Source organism: Sinocyclocheilus grahami, unplaced genomic scaffold (assembly GCF_001515645.1).
Source record: "Sinocyclocheilus grahami isolate Dianchi unplaced genomic scaffold, SAMN03320097.WGS_v1.1 scaffold75.1, whole genome shotgun sequence".
Lineage (NCBI taxonomy): Eukaryota > Metazoa > Chordata > Actinopteri > Cypriniformes > Cyprinidae > Sinocyclocheilus > Sinocyclocheilus grahami.
The window spans coordinates 711,474-731,136 of record NW_015505254.1 but is presented as its reverse complement, the minus strand read 5'-3'; the positions used below and the strand labels follow the sequence as shown (position 1 = coordinate 731,136).

The 19,663-nt window shown below is 39.1% G+C and overlaps 3 protein-coding genes and 1 long non-coding RNA gene across 7 annotated transcripts in view; 3 read left to right on the top strand and 1 right to left on the bottom strand.

Annotated features, from left to right (window-relative positions):
- Positions 1–2,166, top strand: part of LOC107585908 (perilipin-2-like) — a 7,135-nt gene extending 4,969 nt beyond the window's left edge. Inside the window, exons 2-4 of the mRNA XM_016273089.1 lie at positions 798–1,192; positions 1,313–1,531; positions 1,650–2,166. Coding sequence (XP_016128575.1) covers positions 798–1,192; positions 1,313–1,531; positions 1,650–1,754 — 719 coding nt within the window. The 3' untranslated portion in view covers positions 1,755–2,166. The remainder of the gene's footprint in view (positions 1–797; positions 1,193–1,312; positions 1,532–1,649) is intronic.
- Positions 2,167–3,000: 834 nt separating this feature from the next.
- LOC107585855 (AN1-type zinc finger protein 5-like) lies at positions 3,001–10,335 on the top strand. 4 transcript variants are annotated; one of them, XR_001609295.1, is made up of 8 exons: positions 3,002–3,190; positions 4,866–4,899; positions 5,021–5,222; positions 5,345–5,450; positions 5,618–5,742; positions 6,721–6,828; positions 7,538–7,877; positions 7,976–10,335. XR_001609295.1 is itself a non-coding variant. In XM_016273019.1 (7 exons), the coding sequence occupies exons 1-7, from the start codon at positions 3,087–3,089 to the stop codon at positions 7,684–7,686; spliced, it is 810 nt and encodes a 269-aa protein (XP_016128505.1). In that variant the 5' UTR covers positions 3,001–3,086; the 3' UTR covers positions 7,687–10,335. The 4 variants fall into 4 exon arrangements, 3 of the variants coding, with proteins under 3 accessions (XP_016128505.1, XP_016128504.1, XP_016128506.1); XM_016273019.1 differs by having other exon boundaries at positions 3,001–3,190; positions 5,363–5,450; positions 7,538–10,335; XM_016273018.1 differs by having other exon boundaries at positions 7,538–10,335.
- Positions 3,098–4,859, bottom strand: LOC107585856 (uncharacterized). Its single transcript, XR_001609296.1, has 2 exons — positions 4,413–4,859; positions 3,098–4,206 (listed from the first exon to the last, which is right to left on the bottom strand). It is a non-coding gene; the product is annotated as an uncharacterized lncRNA (long non-coding RNA).
- A 1,375-nt stretch (positions 10,336–11,710) lies between the features above and the next one.
- The window catches only part of LOC107585854 (protein ABHD17A-like), a 15,304-nt gene continuing 7,351 nt past the window's right edge, over positions 11,711–19,663 (top strand). Inside the window, exons 1-3 of the mRNA XM_016273016.1 lie at positions 11,711–12,079; positions 12,881–13,254; positions 14,263–14,457. Coding sequence (XP_016128502.1) covers positions 12,887–13,254; positions 14,263–14,457 — 563 coding nt within the window. The 5' untranslated portion in view covers positions 11,711–12,079; positions 12,881–12,886. The remainder of the gene's footprint in view (positions 12,080–12,880; positions 13,255–14,262; positions 14,458–19,663) is intronic.

Genomic DNA, 19,663 nt, shown 5'->3' with positions numbered 1-19,663 from the left:
TGTGGACAGGTGTCTTTTATACTGATAACAAGTTCAAACAGATGCCATTAATACAGGTAACGAGTGGAGGACAGAGGAGACTCTTAAAGAAGAAGTTACAGGTCTGTGAGAGCCAGAAATCTTGCTTGTTTGTAGGTGACCAAATACTTATTTTACCGAGGAATTTACCAATTAATTCTTTAAAAATCCTACAGTGTGATTTTCTGGATTTTTTTTTCTCATTTTGTCTCTCATAGTTGAGGTATACCTATGATGAAAATTACAGGCCTCTCTCATCCTTTTAAGTGGGAGAACTTGCACAATTGGTGGCTGACTAAATACTTTTTTTCCCCACTGTATATACAATACTGTTCAAAAGTTTGGAGTCAGCTATTTTTTTAAAATATATTTATATTCAGAAAGCATGCATTAAATTGTTCAAATAAATGCTGTTCTTTTGAACTTGTATAATGGTTTCCACAAAAATATTAAGCAGCATAAATGTTTTCAAAATTTATCATTTTGACAATGTGATGATATGAAGAAATGTTTTTGAGCATCAAATCAGCATATTGGAATGATCATGTGACACTGTAGACTGAAGTAATAGCTGCTGCTTTGCAATCACAGAAATCAATTACATTTTCAAAGATATTCAAATTGAAAATTGGTATTTTAAATTGTAATATTATTTCACAATATTACTATTTTTGTTGTATTTTTGATCAAATAAATGTAGCCTTGGTGAGCATAAGAGACTTTTGAAAAACATTAAAATATTTTAATGACCTCAAACTTTTGATATGTATGAATGTAAGATGTTGACACCACCAGTGTTGTGTTTCTGCCTACAGCTGCACTGGCAGAGCCAAGACCAGGTGAGGAGGAAGGATTCATAGTAACTACTAGACCCAGCTATTTTGTCCGCCTGGGTAAACTGTCTGCCAGAGTTCGGGAGAGGGCGCTTGAGCAGTCTCTCATTAGGGCCCGCAAAGCCAGAGACACTACGCATGCAGCTGTGACTCAAATGACCAGCACTATGGACCTGCTGGAAAGTGCCCGGGTTACCTTGGCCAGTGCCAACCAGCAGCTAGGAGGCGCTCCGGAGCAGTTACTGCAGAGATGGAAAGAATGGAAGGAAGGGCAGCCCAAAGAACTGCAGAAGAATGTAACAGCTGAGACAGAGGTGGATACAGCAAAAGACAAGGAAGAGGTACAGTTTGTATTTTACTTGGAATGCAGTACAATATATGTCTATGAATATTCATATGTCTTACTGCAGACTGTCTATCAGACACATTCTCAATGTGTATATGTGGATGCCTCCTCATAGGAGCTGGAGTCGAGAGCCCTGTCGATGGTACGGGGTTTGAGTGATCAGCTGAAGGTGGCATGTTCAGGGGTTGTGTCCAGTGTACAGGGTCTCCCAGGCACTGTGCAGGAACAGCTTCTGAATGCTCGACATACAGCTGGAGAACTCCAGGCATCACTGAGCAGCACCAAAACGCTCACACCCATGCTCTTAGAGCAGACGCGGCAGCAGATCGGCCAGGTATAATCAATCTGGGTGTATGCAGTTTTGTACATAGCAGTTGTTGAGATCTGTTATTCGATTCTAAAAATGTATGTAGAATTTAGAAAGTTTAATGTATATTTTCATCCTTTAACAGATACGACAGTCACTGGATGGAGTCATGGAGTACCTTCTCAATAACACTCCTCTCAATTGGCTGGTTGGACCTTTTGCGCCTCAGAAAACAGAGAAAGGCGATTGAAAATGCTGTACAATTTAAAACGGATGTTTTGATGCAGTAGGTTAATATATGGTCCAAATGGTTGTGTCTTGTAACTATTGCCATTTAAAAAAAGAATGGCACTTTAGACACTATATTGTTTATATTACCGTATAATGAACATAAAATGGCAAATTATCATTTCATCAATGTCAGTATTCTAAACCAAGCATTGAAACCACTACCACGTAGAGTATGCACGTTTCTGCAGATGATTTACTGCTGTGTAGCATTCAAAAGTTTCTGGTAGCCTACTTAAATACTGAATACATGTACTTTCTGAATAAAAGCAACTTGAACTTCACTGGTTTTGTAATTCATGATTTTCCTTTTATAACTCTTGCAAAATAGATATGTAAATTTTTCTGAAATGCAAAAAAAACGGATCAATGGAGAAAAAAAATGTCTATGAAAGCATTTCTTTTGTAACCATTTGTTTTTGCTTCCTGGGCACAAATTAAGGATTCTAAAGAGAGGTCATATTTTATAATGAGCCATTTCAGCATATTTAAGAATATGTATGCAATATCACAGAAGCCAGTTCCCCTTTATAGTGAGTATCTCTGCTCTGCTCTTGGGTCTAAGGCAAGACACACAGTTTTTTCATAAACTAGTAATTTTTGTGTTTTTTGGCGATTTTGCCTCCATAACATGTCTTCTTTAAGACTACTGGAAAGAAAACATTTAAAAAAACACATTTAAGTGATTATTTATTTATTTTTACATTTCATCTATTTACAGCTGTACATTTCAATTATGATACATATATTCAAAGGCTGTTTTATCAAAATGAGTTCTTTTCTCATTCACTGAAATCTCGACTTCACCAAAACGTTTATTCCTCTCTACATTGTGAAGGTTTTTACCGAGGGACTGGTTTATATATCATTCACTGTGATTTATGAAACATTTTATTCCTTCAAACATCAAAAGGTATTTTTTTTATTCTTGCTGCTGACAGCATTTTCTGATTTATGGAGTGATAAAAGAGATTCCCTCTGTAAAAAAAAAAAAAGAACAAAATGAAACAAGAATTTTCAACTCTATCCGATGTTCTGAAGAGAGAGAAGTGAAATAGGAAGCTTTGACACTGGACTTGAAAATGAAAGCACACACATTCCAATAAATTGCACATGACCATTTTGCCTTCCTTAATATATCTGCATTTTCACCCAAATTACTTTTTCCAACCAACTAAACTGCGTGTTCTAGCAATACTTGGCAGCATTGCTGGTGTGGACTGGACTGGAGGAAGTGTGACGAGGTTTCGATGACGATGGCCAAAAAACAGTGACGTCACGCCCGTTGTTTCGGATGACGTTGAGAGGAGCAGGCCGCACGCGCATAGCAGGAACCTACTCTGTCAGATTTCTGTGGATCAAGGTCGTCGATTTCTCCTCAATCACACGGAAATACGGGTAAATATTCGAGCTAGCGGGGGTTTTAAGCCACCGCAAGTGTCCGTGGGACGGTCTCGAGATCCCGGCTGTCCGTTTTGTGTGCGTGCCATCACGTCAACTAGCCGTTAGCAGAGCTAGCGCGTTAGCCTGGCTAGTTGAGTATCACAAACAAAATGACTTTCATCTGGTCAGCGATTTCAACGCGGTCATCCGTGCGTAATATTAACTACTTTCGAAGGAAAATATTCGCTTTCGATGTCGCGTTGACGCTGACACCAAGTCGATTTGTTGTTTGTCGCGGTCCTCGGGTCAAAGACAACGTGTTTTTCTAATTGCGGAGCCGCTCTCAGCTGATTTTTCCTGGACATGCTCCAAAATAACCTTGCTTATTCCCCGTTTGCTTGGTAATCTGCCTTTCAGATAGTTAAGCTAAACTACTATTTCAACATTAAATACTTACTCGCTGTAATGTATTCGAATTGAAGCGCAGCTTTTGTCGGATTGTAAATCGTCATTTGATCGGCAGGCTGTTTAGCTTTCAGGAACCTGTATCATTCTTTGCTTGTTTGGGACACAAAACGCGAACAAACAAAGGAACTTTTGTTTTCGTGCAGTATATTAACAGCCTGTAGCAGGGTCACCAACAAATAAGTCCAAGGGGTTAAAGTTGGGTTTTGCTCACTGTAATGGGAATTCAACAACATTAAACATTTTCACCAGTTTCACTGATAAACTCTTAACTTCTCTCTTTCTAAAAAATCTTTTATTTTATATAGCCATGTCAAGGGTAAATAAACCACATAAAATGGGTATTATTTTCAAAACTTTTCAGCAAAGTCAAGAGCACAAAAGATATCAAATTTGATGCGTTTAGTTTCAATGTCTGGCATGTGTTATGAGCCAGCAATTATACATTAATAGTTTTTAATGTGTTTTTAGTTGGTAACACTTCATTTTAAAGTGTCCTTGTGTTACACCTATAGTACTAACTTTAAATTAATTAGGGTTAGTTGCTTAATTATAAGCAACTAACCCTAAACCAGGGGTAGGCAAGTTCGGTCCTAGAGAGCCGCAGTCCTGCAGAGTTCAGCTCCACCCCTGAAAACAACCCTTACCTGCCTATAGCCTTAGTAATCCTGAAGACATTGATTAGCTTGTTCAGGTGTGTTTGATTAGGGTTGGAGCTGAACTCTGCAGGACTGCGGCTCTAGGACCAAACCTGCCTACCCCTGCCCTAAACCAAACCCTAACTCTAGCAGTTGCATATTGCTTATTAATATTGCTCTGTACTTATTTTTGTAGGACAACTTACAGTGGAACCAAATAGTTTTGCTCAACAATGAAAATTTTTATTGCTTATTCACCCTCATGTTATTCCAACCCTGTATGCTGTTTATTTCTTCCAAGGAGCACAAATATAGTTTTCACATCTTCACATTAATATTTTCCATATTCCAGTTCACAGTGACCATGGGCTGTCAAGCCACAGAAAGGACAAAAAAGCACCACAAATGTCTAATATGACTCATATGCTGACACAAAGCTATCATGTGGTTTCAGAAGACTTGTAATTTAGCACACGAGTTGTATTACGTTTATGGTGCTTTTATAGGCCTATTTTGGAGCTTGGTTGTCAATGGATACAAGGTTTTATGGAAAAGATCTATGTGAAGTAAATTTTTCTGTTTCATAGAAAAAAAGTCATATGGGTCAGGAATGACATCACGGTGAGTAAATATTGCCAATTTTATTTTTTTAGAAATTATTTTCCTTATATATATCAGGCCTGTTCTGCCACTTTGTGATAAATATGCTTATGAAATACTAATTCTTAAACCCGAATTCTAGGATCGCCCTCTCCCGTCCCCCTTACCCCCCTTCTCAAACAGCATGGCTCAGGAGACAAATCAGACGCAGGTGCCAATGCTTTGCACTATGGGATGTGGTTTCTATGGTAATCCTCGCACCAATGGAATGTGCTCTGTCTGCTACAAGGAACATCTGCAGAGACAACAAGGAGGGGGAAGAAACAGTCCCCCAGGTGAGAAAGGTAGGATACTGGGAGATTGATTTACATGTCGTCACATGCACCTATTGTATTAGGAATCAAAAGTGTTCACTCAGTTTTGAGGTTAAGCAGAGTTCATTGTTAGGTTCCTCCATTTCTTCCAGCTGCCACATCTCCTGTAGGTTCCCCAGGTGCATCTGTGGTAACGGTGGAGTCCATCCCTGTACCCACTACAGAAGCCGTTACCCCACCTGAAGAACGCACGTCTAGGTAAGAAGTCCTTTATAAATCTGAGACTATTCATACTTCAATTGGTACAAGTGCAAAACAGTCTGTAGCTCAGTGGTAATCTTTTAATGAGCACAAGCTGCTTATGATGATATAGCAAGGAATTATAAAAAATAACCCCTGTATTTGGTTGGATTGTGTTTATGCAGTAGTTCGCCTAGCCCGGTAACCCAGCAGATGACGGCTATGAGCATCTCCCAGGACACATCAACCACTGATTCAGACAGAGCGGAAGTAGAGGAGGAAGAGGAGGGTGGCTCGTCTAAAAGCACAGGTCTGCTGAGTCTCATATTTACACATTGTACAAAAATATTCTACTCAGAAAATATACTAAAAGAACATTTTGATCAATTATTAAATTGATTTAAATAATTTTTATCAGTACTATTGTTGTTACTTCTATGTTTTTGTATAGTGATTGCTTCTTAAGAAAATGCTATATTATTGTAAATGATGTATTGAAATGATAATGTTGCCATTAAAATAGCCATTGTTGCTGAAATGGTGTCAAAATTATTCTCAGGGTTATTATAGTTAATTAATACTAAAACCATAAAATGGCTTTTGTTCCTTGAAATTAAATAAGCTTTAACTAAAATAAAATTAATAAACTATAATGTACTATAACGGCACTGGTCATTCTTGGTCTCCTCTTTTATATCAATTGAATAATTATTAGCAGTGTTTAATGTTTCTTTAAAAAAATTTAAGCATTTTAGAAGCACATTTCTTTGGTTATTTAAACTGTTTTGCAGCGTTCACAATTTGAATAGAATTTTGTAAATTAATTTGAATTTTATAAATGTATTCATCTTATTTTTCTTTTAAAATCACTTTATATTGTAATTTTTGCTAATTAAACCATTGCATACATACTAAAATGTTCAACAAATCAAAGAAATAATTGGCAGGTTATTCTAATATTAAACCAGTTGTTAGTAGAAGTTTTATGTAGTATTATAATAATTCTGTGGTTTTGAGTCTTATAGATTTTGAGATTTGATCTTGTTCGTATGTTTAATTATGAAACACCATAATAATATGAAAAGAAGAAACAAATCTTGGAAAAACTTGAACAACTCTATCCAAGTTAAAGCCCCTCCTTTCAATTCATTTTATGGGAAGACATGAATACTGATCTTTCATTAAATCATTGATATGAGTGTTGGAGTCTCATGTAACCTCCGAAGCTTGGAAGTTCATTATGTTTAAGAAATGATCTGTCAAAGGCTGACCATGTCTTTAATCACAGGGCCAGTAGGGGAAGCTGCACAGGCTTCTTCAGATGGAGATCAGACTCCTGACAAGAACAAAAAGAAGAATCGATGCTTCACTTGTAGGAAAAAAGTTGGCCTCACGGGTAAGCACCAAGGGGAGAAGCTTTTTGTTTTGTGAATGAGGGCTGGGCCGCACTTATCTTTGAGCAGTTTTCAAAACTTTACAAAATATAGCTTTACTACTAAGCTGTTTATTTTCCTGCTTCGTTAAGAGAGTCACAATACGATCTCCTTCTAGTTTTAGTATTCCAGCTCAAATATTCACTTTTTTGTTTAGTCTTATTCCCATTTCTTTTACACATAAAGCGATTTTCCTGCATGCAAATGTATTGATGATAATAATAAGAAATGTTTCTTGAGCGCCAAATCAGCATATTAGAATGATTTCTGAAAGATCCTGTGACATTGAAGACTGGAGTAATGATGCTGAAAATCCAAGGAATAATTTACATTTTAAAATATATTAAAAGAACATTTAAAATGTTTATAATATTTCACAATGTTTTTTACCGTTTTTTTTTTTTACCAAACTTTTAAAAGGTAGTTTATGAATATTTTCCAAGATCAACTTAATTGCTCATTTATTTCATTAAAATATAAATCTGTCAATTTGAGTTAATTTGTCATAGTTTCTATCTGTAGTCAGACAGCATACTGCAAGTTAGTGCTGCATTTCACATGGTCCTGCTGGTATCCTGCCTATTCTTTAGAGACCTCAATGTTAAAACTTATATCCATCTGAAATACATGGCCGATTGAAAGACTGAATCAACTTTCCTTTGTTTTCTGTAGGCTTTGACTGTCGCTGCGGTAACCTGTTTTGCGCTATCCACCGTTATTCTGACAAACATGACTGTCCCTACGACTACCGAGGAGCCGCTGCCGCCCGCATCCGCAAGGAGAACCCCATTGTGGTAGCTGAGAAGATTCAGAAGTTATGAGGACTGACAGCTAAATGAGCAAAAATAGTTTGACCTGCAAGTTTTGGAACCATGGCGCTGAATAACACCATTCTAAACTGGGTTCATGTCTTCATTGTAGGATAAGGTGGGTGGGGTTGTAGGGTACAGCCCCTGCTTGGCCACTCCCTAAACTATCATCTCCCTGTCTCTCCCAGAAGGCCGGTGTAGAGGTATGTGTGTGTGTGTGTGTGTGTGTGTGTGTGAGAGAGAGTGAATGTGTGACGGGTTGAGAGATGTATGAGTATGTTTTTTGTTTTTTGTTTTCTAGAGAGCCAGGGAGAAGAGGGATTGGTTGTCAGGTGGGCATCCATGTGCACCGGGGGGAGGGTGGACTCCTTAGTTTTTACCCTGCTATTGATTTTTGTTAGGATATTACCATTATTTTTTTATAGGAGCCCTGAGATGCGGGTTCAGGAGTCCGATTGGAAAGGGTGGGTGGGGTTGGACATCGAGAGGGAATTTCTCTGATATTGCAAAACATTGAAGAATATAGATTTTAATGACTACTCCCACATTTACCCATGTAAAATTATTTTACTGTGTAATTCTTTTTTTCTTTATTCTGATGAATTATCCCGACATGTCAAATGTAAAAAATATTTCTCTTTTATATATTGACTCATCATGCTAATGTTGGGTGCATGAATAGTTATCAGATGGGGTTTGAAGGGGGGAGGGGTGGGGTGTAGCAAGAGCCTTGACATAAGCGAGTGACTGAGGTTTTTTTTTTCTTTCCTTTTCTGTTTTAATGAGTGTATGGCATCAGAAGATCTATATTAATATATTGTATGTAGCTTGAATTGTGTGATTGCATTTTATTTATTTTGTATTATCATTTGGTTGGTTGGTACTGGAGGATTGGAAGCATTTGTCCAAAAAAAAAAAATCCAGTAGGTTATCCCTTAATGATATTTCTGTCTGTTTACATATGCATTTAAAAAAAACATTATAGGTCCTGATGGAGTAGAGTCAGACTGGATTGGGCTTTTCAGAATCAAAGCAAAAGATCGTTCTTCAGTTTCGTCACACAAACGCAGCAAAAAGTGCAGTTAGTGTAGGATCCTCAGTGCTGTACGGAACCTAGCAGGCCCATTATTGCTAATGCATGCCAGCGATGAACTTTTTTTGACCTTTGCCATAAGAGCCGCAGAGCTTCGAGAGCAAGGTATTCAATAACCACCAGCAGACCAATGAATGATGCTGATGGAACCAGCTACTAATTTGTTTATTAGGCGACGCCTTTTCGTTCCAAAAACATGTATTTACAATTAATACTACTCATGGTGCAAGATGCACACACACTTCCCCAACAGATAAATGTTGCATGCTTGCACAAATATTAAATGCAGAGTTTGCTACAGCCACATATTAAAATTGCAACACGAATGTAAAACAAACGTCCCATTGCATGGGCGAATGAAGCCTGCTTTCCAAATGAACAGGATTCTAATGTAAAGACTATGTGGCTGCCATTCTAAAATAGAATGTTTAAGGTTTTAGAAAGAACAGGAAAGGTTCAGCAGGAAAAAAAACTTTTTTGTTTGTAGTGTTTAGTAACTACCCATACGTAAGGAGAAAGGTGCTCTGTGTGTGTTTTCTGTCATCCTTTGAGTGACTCTTGTCTCTTTGTGCTGGTTGTTTTTAATTACTTTTTTTTGTGTGTGTAAAAGGGCTGAAACAACCATTTTGTATTTATCCTTAATGTGGTCCAGCAATCTTCCCTCATAATGTCTCTTGATGTGCACATTTTTCCATGATTCCTATACAGCCCCTTGACTTGTTGAAATCAACTTTGGTGGATGTATCCGATTTGAAGTCCTGGTAATGACCATGCTGCTTTATTAAGGAAATAACCTGAGCTTTAATTAGCACCATCTGTGATTGCAGCATTATCCTCAGTGGGGCTGCCAGCTCAAGAGGGCTTTTGTGAAAGGCAGGTGTAAGTAGCTCAGCGAGTTGGCATCTGTACACGCCATGCTTTGCTGAGACGGCATCCTGACAGCCTTTTAATGAGGGTTTGGATCTCATGCTTTCTGTCTGCACCATTTGCTGGAGGATAATCCTACTTTTCTAGGGTTTGAGTGTAGGGATACAGACAGTGTATGGGAAGGCTAGACTCCAGTTCCTGGTGAGATTGTTGTAGTGTGGTGGGCACAAAACTGTGAATGTAGTCAACCGCTTGACTATGAAGCTCCAGTGGGTTAAAAGCCAGTTGGTCACCTCTATTGTTGCCTTCATTGTCTTATCAGACCGTTGGCACTGTATTCCAGTGCATTATCCCTTCAATGCTAGCAATGATTAATCGCCTTCGTTGCGTGTTATTGAGCAAAATAGAGAAGTGACTTCTTCCTTACTTGTAACTGAAGAAGAATTGCCTTGATTTTAGTGAAGGTGTCAAGATTCATTTTTCTCCCAGAAGTTCATCAGAACATTCAGATGGGTGATGTGAGTTTCAGCTCAGGCGTGTTCGGCAGTACGTTAACCAGCATTTATGAATAATTTACCAGCATGCCCAGTCCCCCAGAGACACCACCAGATACCTTTTTGTTTTCTTTTTAAATTTAGGATTGTATGATGTGTATGAGAAAGTATAAAACCAATAAAATCACAAAGTTTATTTTAAATTTACACAATGTCTTGTGTGGTTCTTTTATTGTGAGCATATATTTGCCCAGACCATCTAAAGCAGTGGTTCTCATCTGGAGGGTCTCATCAGTAAATCTTAAAATGATCAAAATTGTTATTTTAACTTGAATACTATTTTAGAAGAACATTTAAAAAACAAGCAACATTTAGTTGACACATTTTAGCTTTTTTTTATTAAACAGAAGTGCCAGGGGTACCTATCAGCTTGGATAGGACAACTTTTGAAAGCGGCCTTGGATCCAGAAGGTTAATAAACACTGATTCTCATGAAAATAAAGATTGCAAAGTTTTCGTGGCGATGCAATTGAGGAATCATTTTGTGGTATTCTAAAGTCTTATATGAAAAGTGACTCGATTGTCTTTCACTTTTGTTGAAAGAAAAGTGAAAATAGGCTACACAAACCACACAAGCATTTTTTTTTATTACACACGCTAAAGGCTATCTAGTGATAACTTGTAGCAACCTTTTAATAAATTAAACGATTATATGCTTTCATAAACATGTTGAGAAAAGTTATGCAATGCACGTAAACAACTTTATTTAAATAAGAGTATTTGGTAGATGTCTCTCGCATGACTGTAATCATCAGCTGTCTGGCAGATCTGACAGAAGTTCCTGGGATGCTCCTCCCTCGGTGTCTCGTCAGCGTAATTTCCGGATGCGGTACAGTGAAGAGCAAAGACGTTTTAACAGGAGGACTGACATCCACTTTGTATGATTTCCGTACTGAGGACTCGCCGGGTCACGTGCGACTTAGCGGACCCTTTGATTGGTTACATGCCTCAATGGCACTTTTCAGATATTTATTTTATAATAAAAAAAAAAAATAAAGGATTGTAATTTCTTTTAAAAAGCAAAGATACTGATCTGATATTGATACTGATATGTCAAAAAGAAAGTTACTCCAAAGGAAACACATTGTTGGAATTCCCATCTGTGATATTACAAATTTTGCATTTCAAGTAAGGCGAGAAATGTGAAATTTTTTCTAACATCTTCCTATAAATATTTTGCTCACTACGCTTGCAGATGCTTGACAAGAATGTTCTTTTTTTTTTTAAATACAACCGATTTTGTATGGTTTTATTATTGTAAAAGTGTACACAAATTGTCGAAAGAGACAGCATGTGAAACGTCTATATGTTGATTGATTAATTATTTCTATATTCCCAAATATAATATATGCAAATACAAATATATTAATTTTCATGGCTTGCTTTTTGTAGTTTAATTTCAATTTAAACATACTCCGTAATCATACAGTATCGTGTTTGAAAATATCATTTATTAATAATTTTAGCTTTCAAGCCAACAGGTTTTTAATCCATGTTTACTTACACCTCTACAGCGCTTCCTACTTCAAACCGAGACGCAATGAAGAGTGGGAAGGCTAACAAACATCTTTGACTGGAGTGGAAAAAAACACACAGGTCTATTAGCATATACTAGCAGATTATTACATGCCAGGACGGTAGCCGCGAATCAACTCGGAACGACAAACCAGAAATTGAGTTTTATTCCTGGAGGGCTCGGCTTTTTATTTGCGGATGAGACATGTCCTTAGCGGCGTCCAGGCCTTTATTTGTTTTCTGAGAGGAGTTGTAGCTGACTGGCTAGCTGGCTAACTCCCCCCTAACCCCTCACTACGAGCTAGCTACTTAGCGACAGAGGTGTGAAAATATAAAGAAATCCGGCTTTGGCAGGCTGTGGTCAAGAGACCGACACGTATGTGGACAAATATATACATTCATCTGTTTGTTAGCAGTATAATGTTCGTTTGCAGCTGAAATGAAGTGTAAATGTTGAGTTAGCGGTTAGCGGGTCTGTTGGGACTGATGTGACCACTGGTGGATATTTTATTGGAGCCTCTTAAACCGGCAATATCAGGCAATATATATTATTTATATTTGTAGTCTATACAGTGTCAGATAGCAGATAGACTATCAGTTTTAAGCTGGGAGGACAGTATAGCTGGGAGATAGGTTTACTGGATGCCTGAATTCTACCTGGGTATTACTTATTAACCATTTGTTTACTGTTGGAGCTTTTTACTTGTTTAAGCTTTCGTCGAGAATTTTGCATTTTATATATATATATATAAGAGCTCTGTCTTATTTTTGTTTTTGAAAAGGAGCCTGAATGTAGTATTGTTTTTAAAGTGATTGCCCAGTAGATTAGATATTAAATTAGTTATTTATTATATGTAAGTATTTTGTTTAAAAAAAAAAAAGTTTGAACAGAAAAAATTATCGGAGAAATAACCTTAAAATGATGTACATTCACATGAGATCATATCAGTATTCTAGAAAAGGCTGTTTTATTGTATGTTGAGAGGGTCGCCCCCACATGACCAGCAGTGTCATTTAATAATAATAATAATAATATATTATGGAATTTATTGTTGTTACTCCAAATATAATATACTTACTACAGAGTCCTGTTGAAACTGAAGTAATGCAAGTAGAAAAAATTTTAAAATGTTTTGTTAAATATGTATTGACCACAATCTCCGGTCATCTCTTGCAGCTGACAATGAATGGCCTTTCTGTGAGTGAGTTGTGTTGCCTGTTCTGTTGCCCCCCCTGCCCCAGCCGTATCGCTGCCAAGCTTGCCTTCCTGCCCCCTGAACCTACCTATGCCCTCCTGCCCGATCTGGAGGCCGGGCCGGAACCGGCCGGACCTACGGGGACGTCAAGCCTCCGGTCCCGGGGAGGAGGTGGCGGGAGTTCGGTAGGTGGGGGGAATGCTCCAGTGGAGGGGCGCTGGAAGCTCCACCTCACAGAGCGGGCAGAATTCCAGTATTGCCAACAGGATCTGGATGCCACAGAAGTGTTCCTGACGCGATCTAGTAGGGGGAACAGAGTGGGCTGCATGTATATCCGATGTGCCCCCTCTGCCAGGTAGGATGGATGCATTTTTGGATGAGTTGTGATTAGAGGAGTTTTTAGTTTTTTTTAACAATAATATATGTTGAACTCAAAATGTCCGTTTCCTCTGATGGACCCCCCCTTTCCTCCCATGGATCACTTACATTCCTTCATTATTTTTCAATTTTGCTTTGTCCCATTTCCTGCTTCCCTCTCTGAGTTTGTCTGCTATCTTTACCCAGAAGCCACTCCTTCCTGAACACATTCTTTCTTTATCACGCGCCACTTTATTCTCAATGTTATTCTCGCTGTTCCTTTGTTGCTTTATTTCCTCTTCGATTTTCAAAGGATGAGTAGTTGTTTTTTGTTGTGGTATATACTGTGGATGTCTTCACTACACCAAGTACCTGTTACTATGTTTTTGGAAGTCTGGCTTTTATATCATATTTTTATTAAAAATGTTTTTATTTTTATAAAGCTGAAATTATATCAAATATAAATATTTGAAGGAATAACTAAATAAATAAAAAACCCATCCTGGCCACTAACTGAAATAAAATAAAAATTTATGAAATAAATTAAAATGGAGAGTACAAAAGCACTTAATAAATTACTAAAACTACAATTAAAATAAACTGAAAACACACAAATATTAAAATAATACTATTATTATTTTAATAATACTATATAAGAAGTGATACTATAATAACACTGTTTGATATACCATGCCAGTTGTTGTTGTTTGTTTTTTTGCCGGTAGATTTGGATTTAGACGCTCTGGTATTATATGATTCTACACATACACACACACACCCGTGTTAGTTATGAAACTGTTCCCTGCGGCGTATCGGGCTCAGGTTCACTGCAAATGTGCCTACATGCCCAGTGATTCAGCGAGTGAAATTATAGGTTATTAAGTCTCTTTGTGGATCCGTCTTGACTTGGATGTTGAGTCAGACCTTGAAATAGTGTAATGAGTGTACGAGAGAGTGACTTTGTACTACAAATCCCATCATCCCTTTTGTCTGTCTCTCTCCTCAGGTTCACTGTCCTGTTCTCCCATGGTAACGCAGTGGATCTAGGCCAGATGAGCAGTTTCTATATCGGCCTGGGCACTCGCATCAACTGTAACATATTCTCTTATGATTACTCCGGCTACGGGGTCAGCACAGGGAAGCCCTCAGAAAAGAATTTGTATGCAGACATAGACGCAGCGTGGCAGGCTCTACGCTCACGGTGAGACATGAAATCAATACCAAGGCACAACCAAAACAACGGCATGACTGTAGTAGAGTTCAAGGTTTACAGTGCTGCATTTTATTGTATGATAAGCAACTGTTAAAAATTTAAGTCAGTAAAACTTTTTAAAATAGTTTTATTATGCAGATTGATAACTAGTGACAGTATAAAGATATTTATAATGTAACGAAAGATTTATGTGTAAAATAAATGTATGTAACCTAAAATAATAACATTTTTGTTTGTTAGCCTATATAAGCCTTTCTTAAAGGGGTCATATGACGTTACTAAAAAATAACATTATTTGGTGTAATGTTTATGCGGTTTAAGGTTAAAAAAACACATTATTTTCCACATGCTGTACATTATTGTTTCTCCTCTATGCCCCGCCTTTCAGAAACGTGTCGATTTTTACAAAGTACATCGGTCTGAAAAGCTAGGTGTGCTCTGATTGGCCAGCTATCCAGTGCGTTGTGATTGGCCGAATACCTCAAGCATGTGACGGAAATGTTACGCCCCTTACCATAATGTGATGCTGTGTCCCGGTGCGTCAAGACAAAACCAATAAAACCCATTGCAAACGAGGCATTTGTAGCATCCAGTGGGGACATAATTATGGATTATAATGACTTATACTGTCTTTTTACGCATTGCGTTGTGTACCGAGCCATGTAAACGTAAAACCATGTCTGCATTTGTGATCGGAGAAACGACAAACAACAAGTGCTACTCTACACTGCTCAAAACTCGCGTTTGAATCGTCAGTGGCAAATCCTTTAAATATGAAAACGTACTTACAGTCTGTGAGGCAGCATTATTTGTCAGAACACCGGCATTGTAGGCTACTCTCCCAGGAAACAGTCCTCGTCCTCCGTAAAATGTGCTGCACACATCTGAATATTTGGTTTGAATTGTTCTGGAATGGTGTTGTAAATACAACTTAACCACTGATTTCTAGTTGTGTCCTCTTTTGGAAGGCCAAACAAAGTAGTTTCGCTTTCACAACTACACACAGCGTCTCCACAACATGGCGGCAACAACAACAATACTACAGTGATAATAAAAGTTATGCCTTCTTTCTTTGCCTGAACATTTGGGCGGTGTTATGCAAATCTTCCCACACCGTGACGTAGACATGTGGGGCCGTGTTTAAACGAGGCGTTTTAGGAGGGCGTGGACGAGTCTTAACTTCTATAAAGAATTCTCTTTTTGGGTTTGAGACTTTAGTCTTTGCAACTTTAGGGATCTTATCTATTCACGGACAGCTTGTAACTATGGAAGCCCGTTTCCGCCACTAAATAAAAAAATATAATTCTGTAAGTCATAATAATGAAAAACTTTCTCAAAATTATGACTTAGTATCTCGTTATAATGAGAAACTTTCTCGTAATAATGACTTAGTTTCTCGAAATAATGACTTATTTTCTCATAATAATGACTTAGTTTCTCGTAATAATGAGAAACTTTCTCGAAATAATGACTTAGTTTCTCATTATTACGAGATACTTTCTCATAATAATGACTTAACCTAATCCAAAAAAATATATAAAAAAATAATAAAAAAAGACTTCCTCGCCGCCTGCGGAACGCAAGAGTGACAGCACGCTAAATAACATTGAGAATAAATGAAAAAGACTTCCTCGGCGCCTGCGGAACGCAAGAGTGACAGCACGCTAAATAACATTGAGAATAAATGAAAAAGACTTCCTCGGCGCCTGCGGAACGCAAGAGTGACAGCACGCTAAATAACATTGAGAATAAATGAAAAAGACTTCCTCGGCGCCTGCGGAACGCAAGAGTGACAGCACGCTAAATAACATTGAGAATAAATGAAAAAGACTTCCTCGGCGCCTGCGGAACGCAAGAGTGACAGCACGCTAAATAACATTGAGAATAAATGAAAAAGACTTCCTCGGCGCCTGCGGAACGCAAGAGTGACAGCACGCTAAATAACATTGAGAATAAATGAAAAAGACTTCCTCGGCGCCTGCGGAACGCAAGAGTGACAGCACGCTAAATAACATTGAGAATAAATGAAAAAGACTTCCTCGGCGCCTGCGGAACGCAAGAGTGACAGCACGCTAAATAACATTGAGAATAAATGAAAAAGACTTCCTCGGCGCCTGCGGAACGCAAGAGTGACAGCACGCTAAATAACATTGAGAATAAATGAAAAAGACTTCCTCGGCGCCTGCGGAACGCAAGAGTGACAGCACGCTAAATAACATTGAGAATAAATGAAAAAGACTTCCTCGGCGCCTGCGGAACGCAAGAGTGACAGCACGCTAAATAACATTGAGAATAAATGAAAAAGACTTCCTCGGCGCCTGCGGAACGCAAGAGTGACAGCACGCTAAATAACATTGAGAATAAATGAAAAAGACTTCCTCGGCGCCTGCGGAACGCAAGAGTGACAGCACGCTAAATAACATTGAGAATAAATGAAAAAGACTTCCTCGGCGCCTGCGGAACGCAAGAGTGACAGCACGCTAAATAACATTGAGAATAAATGAAAAAGACTTCCTCGGCGCCTGCGGAACGCAAGAGTGACAGCACGCTAAATAACATTGAGAATAAATGAAAAAGACTTCCTCGGCGCCTGCGGAACGCAAGAGTGACAGCACGCTAAATAACATTGAGAATAAATGAAAAAGACTTCCTCGGCGCCTGCGGAACGCAAGAGTGACAGCACGCTAAATAACATTGAGAATAAATGAAAAAGACTTCCTCGGCGCCTGCGGAACGCAAGAGTGACAGCACGCTAAATAACATTGAGAATAAATGAAAAAGACTTCCTCGGCGCCTGCGGAACGCAAGAGTGACAGCACGCTAAATAACATTGAGAATAAATGAAAAAGACTTCCTCGGCGCCTGCGGAACGCAAGAGTGACAGCACGCTAAATAACATTGAGAATAAATGAAAAAGACTTCCTCGGCGCCTGCGGAACGCAAGAGTGACAGCACGCTAAATAACATTGAGAATAAATGAAAAAGACTTCCTCGGCGCCTGCGGAACGCAAGAGTGACAGCACGCTAAATAACATTGAGAATAAATGAAAAAGACTTCCTCGGCGCCTGCGGAACGCAAGAGTGACAGCACGCTAAATAACATTGAGAATAAATGAAAAAGACTTCCTCGGCGCCTGCGGAACGCAAGAGTGACAGCACGCTAAATAACATTGAGAATAAATGAAAAAGACTTCCTCGGCGCCTGCGGAACGCAAGAGTGACAGCACGCTAAATAACATTGAGAATAAATGAAAAAGACTTCCTCGGCGCCTGCGGAACGCAAGAGTGACAGCACGCTAAATAACATTGAGAATAAATGAAAAAGACTTCCTCGGCGCCTGCGGAACGCAAGAGTGACAGCACGCTAAATAACATTGAGAATAAATGAAAAAGACTTCCTCGGCGCCTGCGGAACGCAAGAGTGACAGCACGCTAAATAACATTGAGAATAAATGAAAAAGACTTCCTCGGCGCCTGCGGAACGCAAGAGTGACAGCACGCTAAATAACATTGAGAATAAATGAAAAAGACTTCCTCGGCGCCTGCGGAACGCAAGAGTGACAGCACGCTAAATAACATTGAGAATAAATGAAAAAGACTTCCTCGGCGCCTGCGGAACGCAAGAGTGACAGCACGCTAAATAACATTGAGAATAAATGAAAAAGACTTCCTCGGCGCCTGCGGAACGCAAGAGTGACAGCACGCTAAATAACATTGAGAATAAATGAAAAAGACTTCCTCGGCGCCTGCGGAACGCAAGAGTGACAGCACGCTAAATAACATTGAGAATAAATGAAAAAGACTTCCTCGGCGCCTGCGGAACGCAAGAGTGACAGCACGCTAAATAACATTGAGAATAAATGAAAAAGACTTCCTCGGCGCCTGCGGAACGCAAGAGTGACAGCACGCTAAATAACATTGAGAATAAATGAAAAAGACTTCCTCGGCGCCTGCGGAACGCAAGAGTGACAGCACGCTAAATAACATTGAGAATAAATGAAAAAGACTTCCTCGGCGCCTGCGGAACGCAAGAGTGACAGCACGCTAAATAACATTGAGAATAAATGAAAAAGACTTCCTCGGCGCCTGCGGAACGCAAGAGTGACAGCACGCTAAATAACATTGAGAATAAATGAAAAAGACTTCCTCGGCGCCTGCGGAACGCAAGAGTGACAGCACGCTAAATAACATTGAGAATAAATGAAAAAGACTTCCTCGGCGCCTGCGGAACGCAAGAGTGACAGCACGCTAAATAACATTGAGAATAAATGAAAAAGACTTCCTCGGCGCCTGCGGAACGCAAGAGTGACAGCACGCTAAATAACATTGAGAATAAATGAAAAAGACTTCCTCGGCGCCTGCGGAACGCAAGAGTGACAGCACGCTAAATAACATTGAGAATAAATGAAAAAGACTTCCTCGGCGCCTGCGGAACGCAAGAGTGACAGCACGCTAAATAACATTGAGAATAAATGAAAAAGACTTCCTCGGCGCCTGCGGAACGCAAGAGTGACAGCACGCTAAATAACATTGAGAATAAATGAAAAAGACTTCCTCGGCGCCTGCGGAACGCAAGAGTGACAGCACGCTAAATAACATTGAGAATAAATGAAAAAGACTTCCTCGGCGCCTGCGGAACGCAAGAGTGACAGCACGCTAAATAACATTGAGAATAAATGAAAAAGACTTCCTCGGCGCCTGCGGAACGCAAGAGTGACAGCACGCTAAATAACATTGAGAATAAATGAAAAAGACTTCCTCGGCGCCTGCGGAACGCAAGAGTGACAGCACGCTAAATAACATTGAGAATAAATGAAAAAGACTTCCTCGGCGCCTGCGGAACGCAAGAGTGACAGCACGCTAAATAACATTGAGAATAAATGAAAAAGACTTCCTCGGCACCTGCGGAACGCAAGAGTGACAGCACGCTAAATAACATTGAGAATAAATGAAAAAGACTTCCTCGGCGCCTGCGGAATGCAAGAGTGACAGCACGCTAGCGCCATCTGTTGGTCAAAGCCACGCAGGAACACCGCTAACATTGCATGTGATGCATGAAAGGGACAGCTAATAAAACTAATAAATCATCGAAATACACATCTATAAATTAAGTTTATATGTGTAATGGCTTTCATTTCTTCATAAAATGCCTGGATTTCTTAACTGAAATATTGGTCTGGAATGTTTGAAGCCA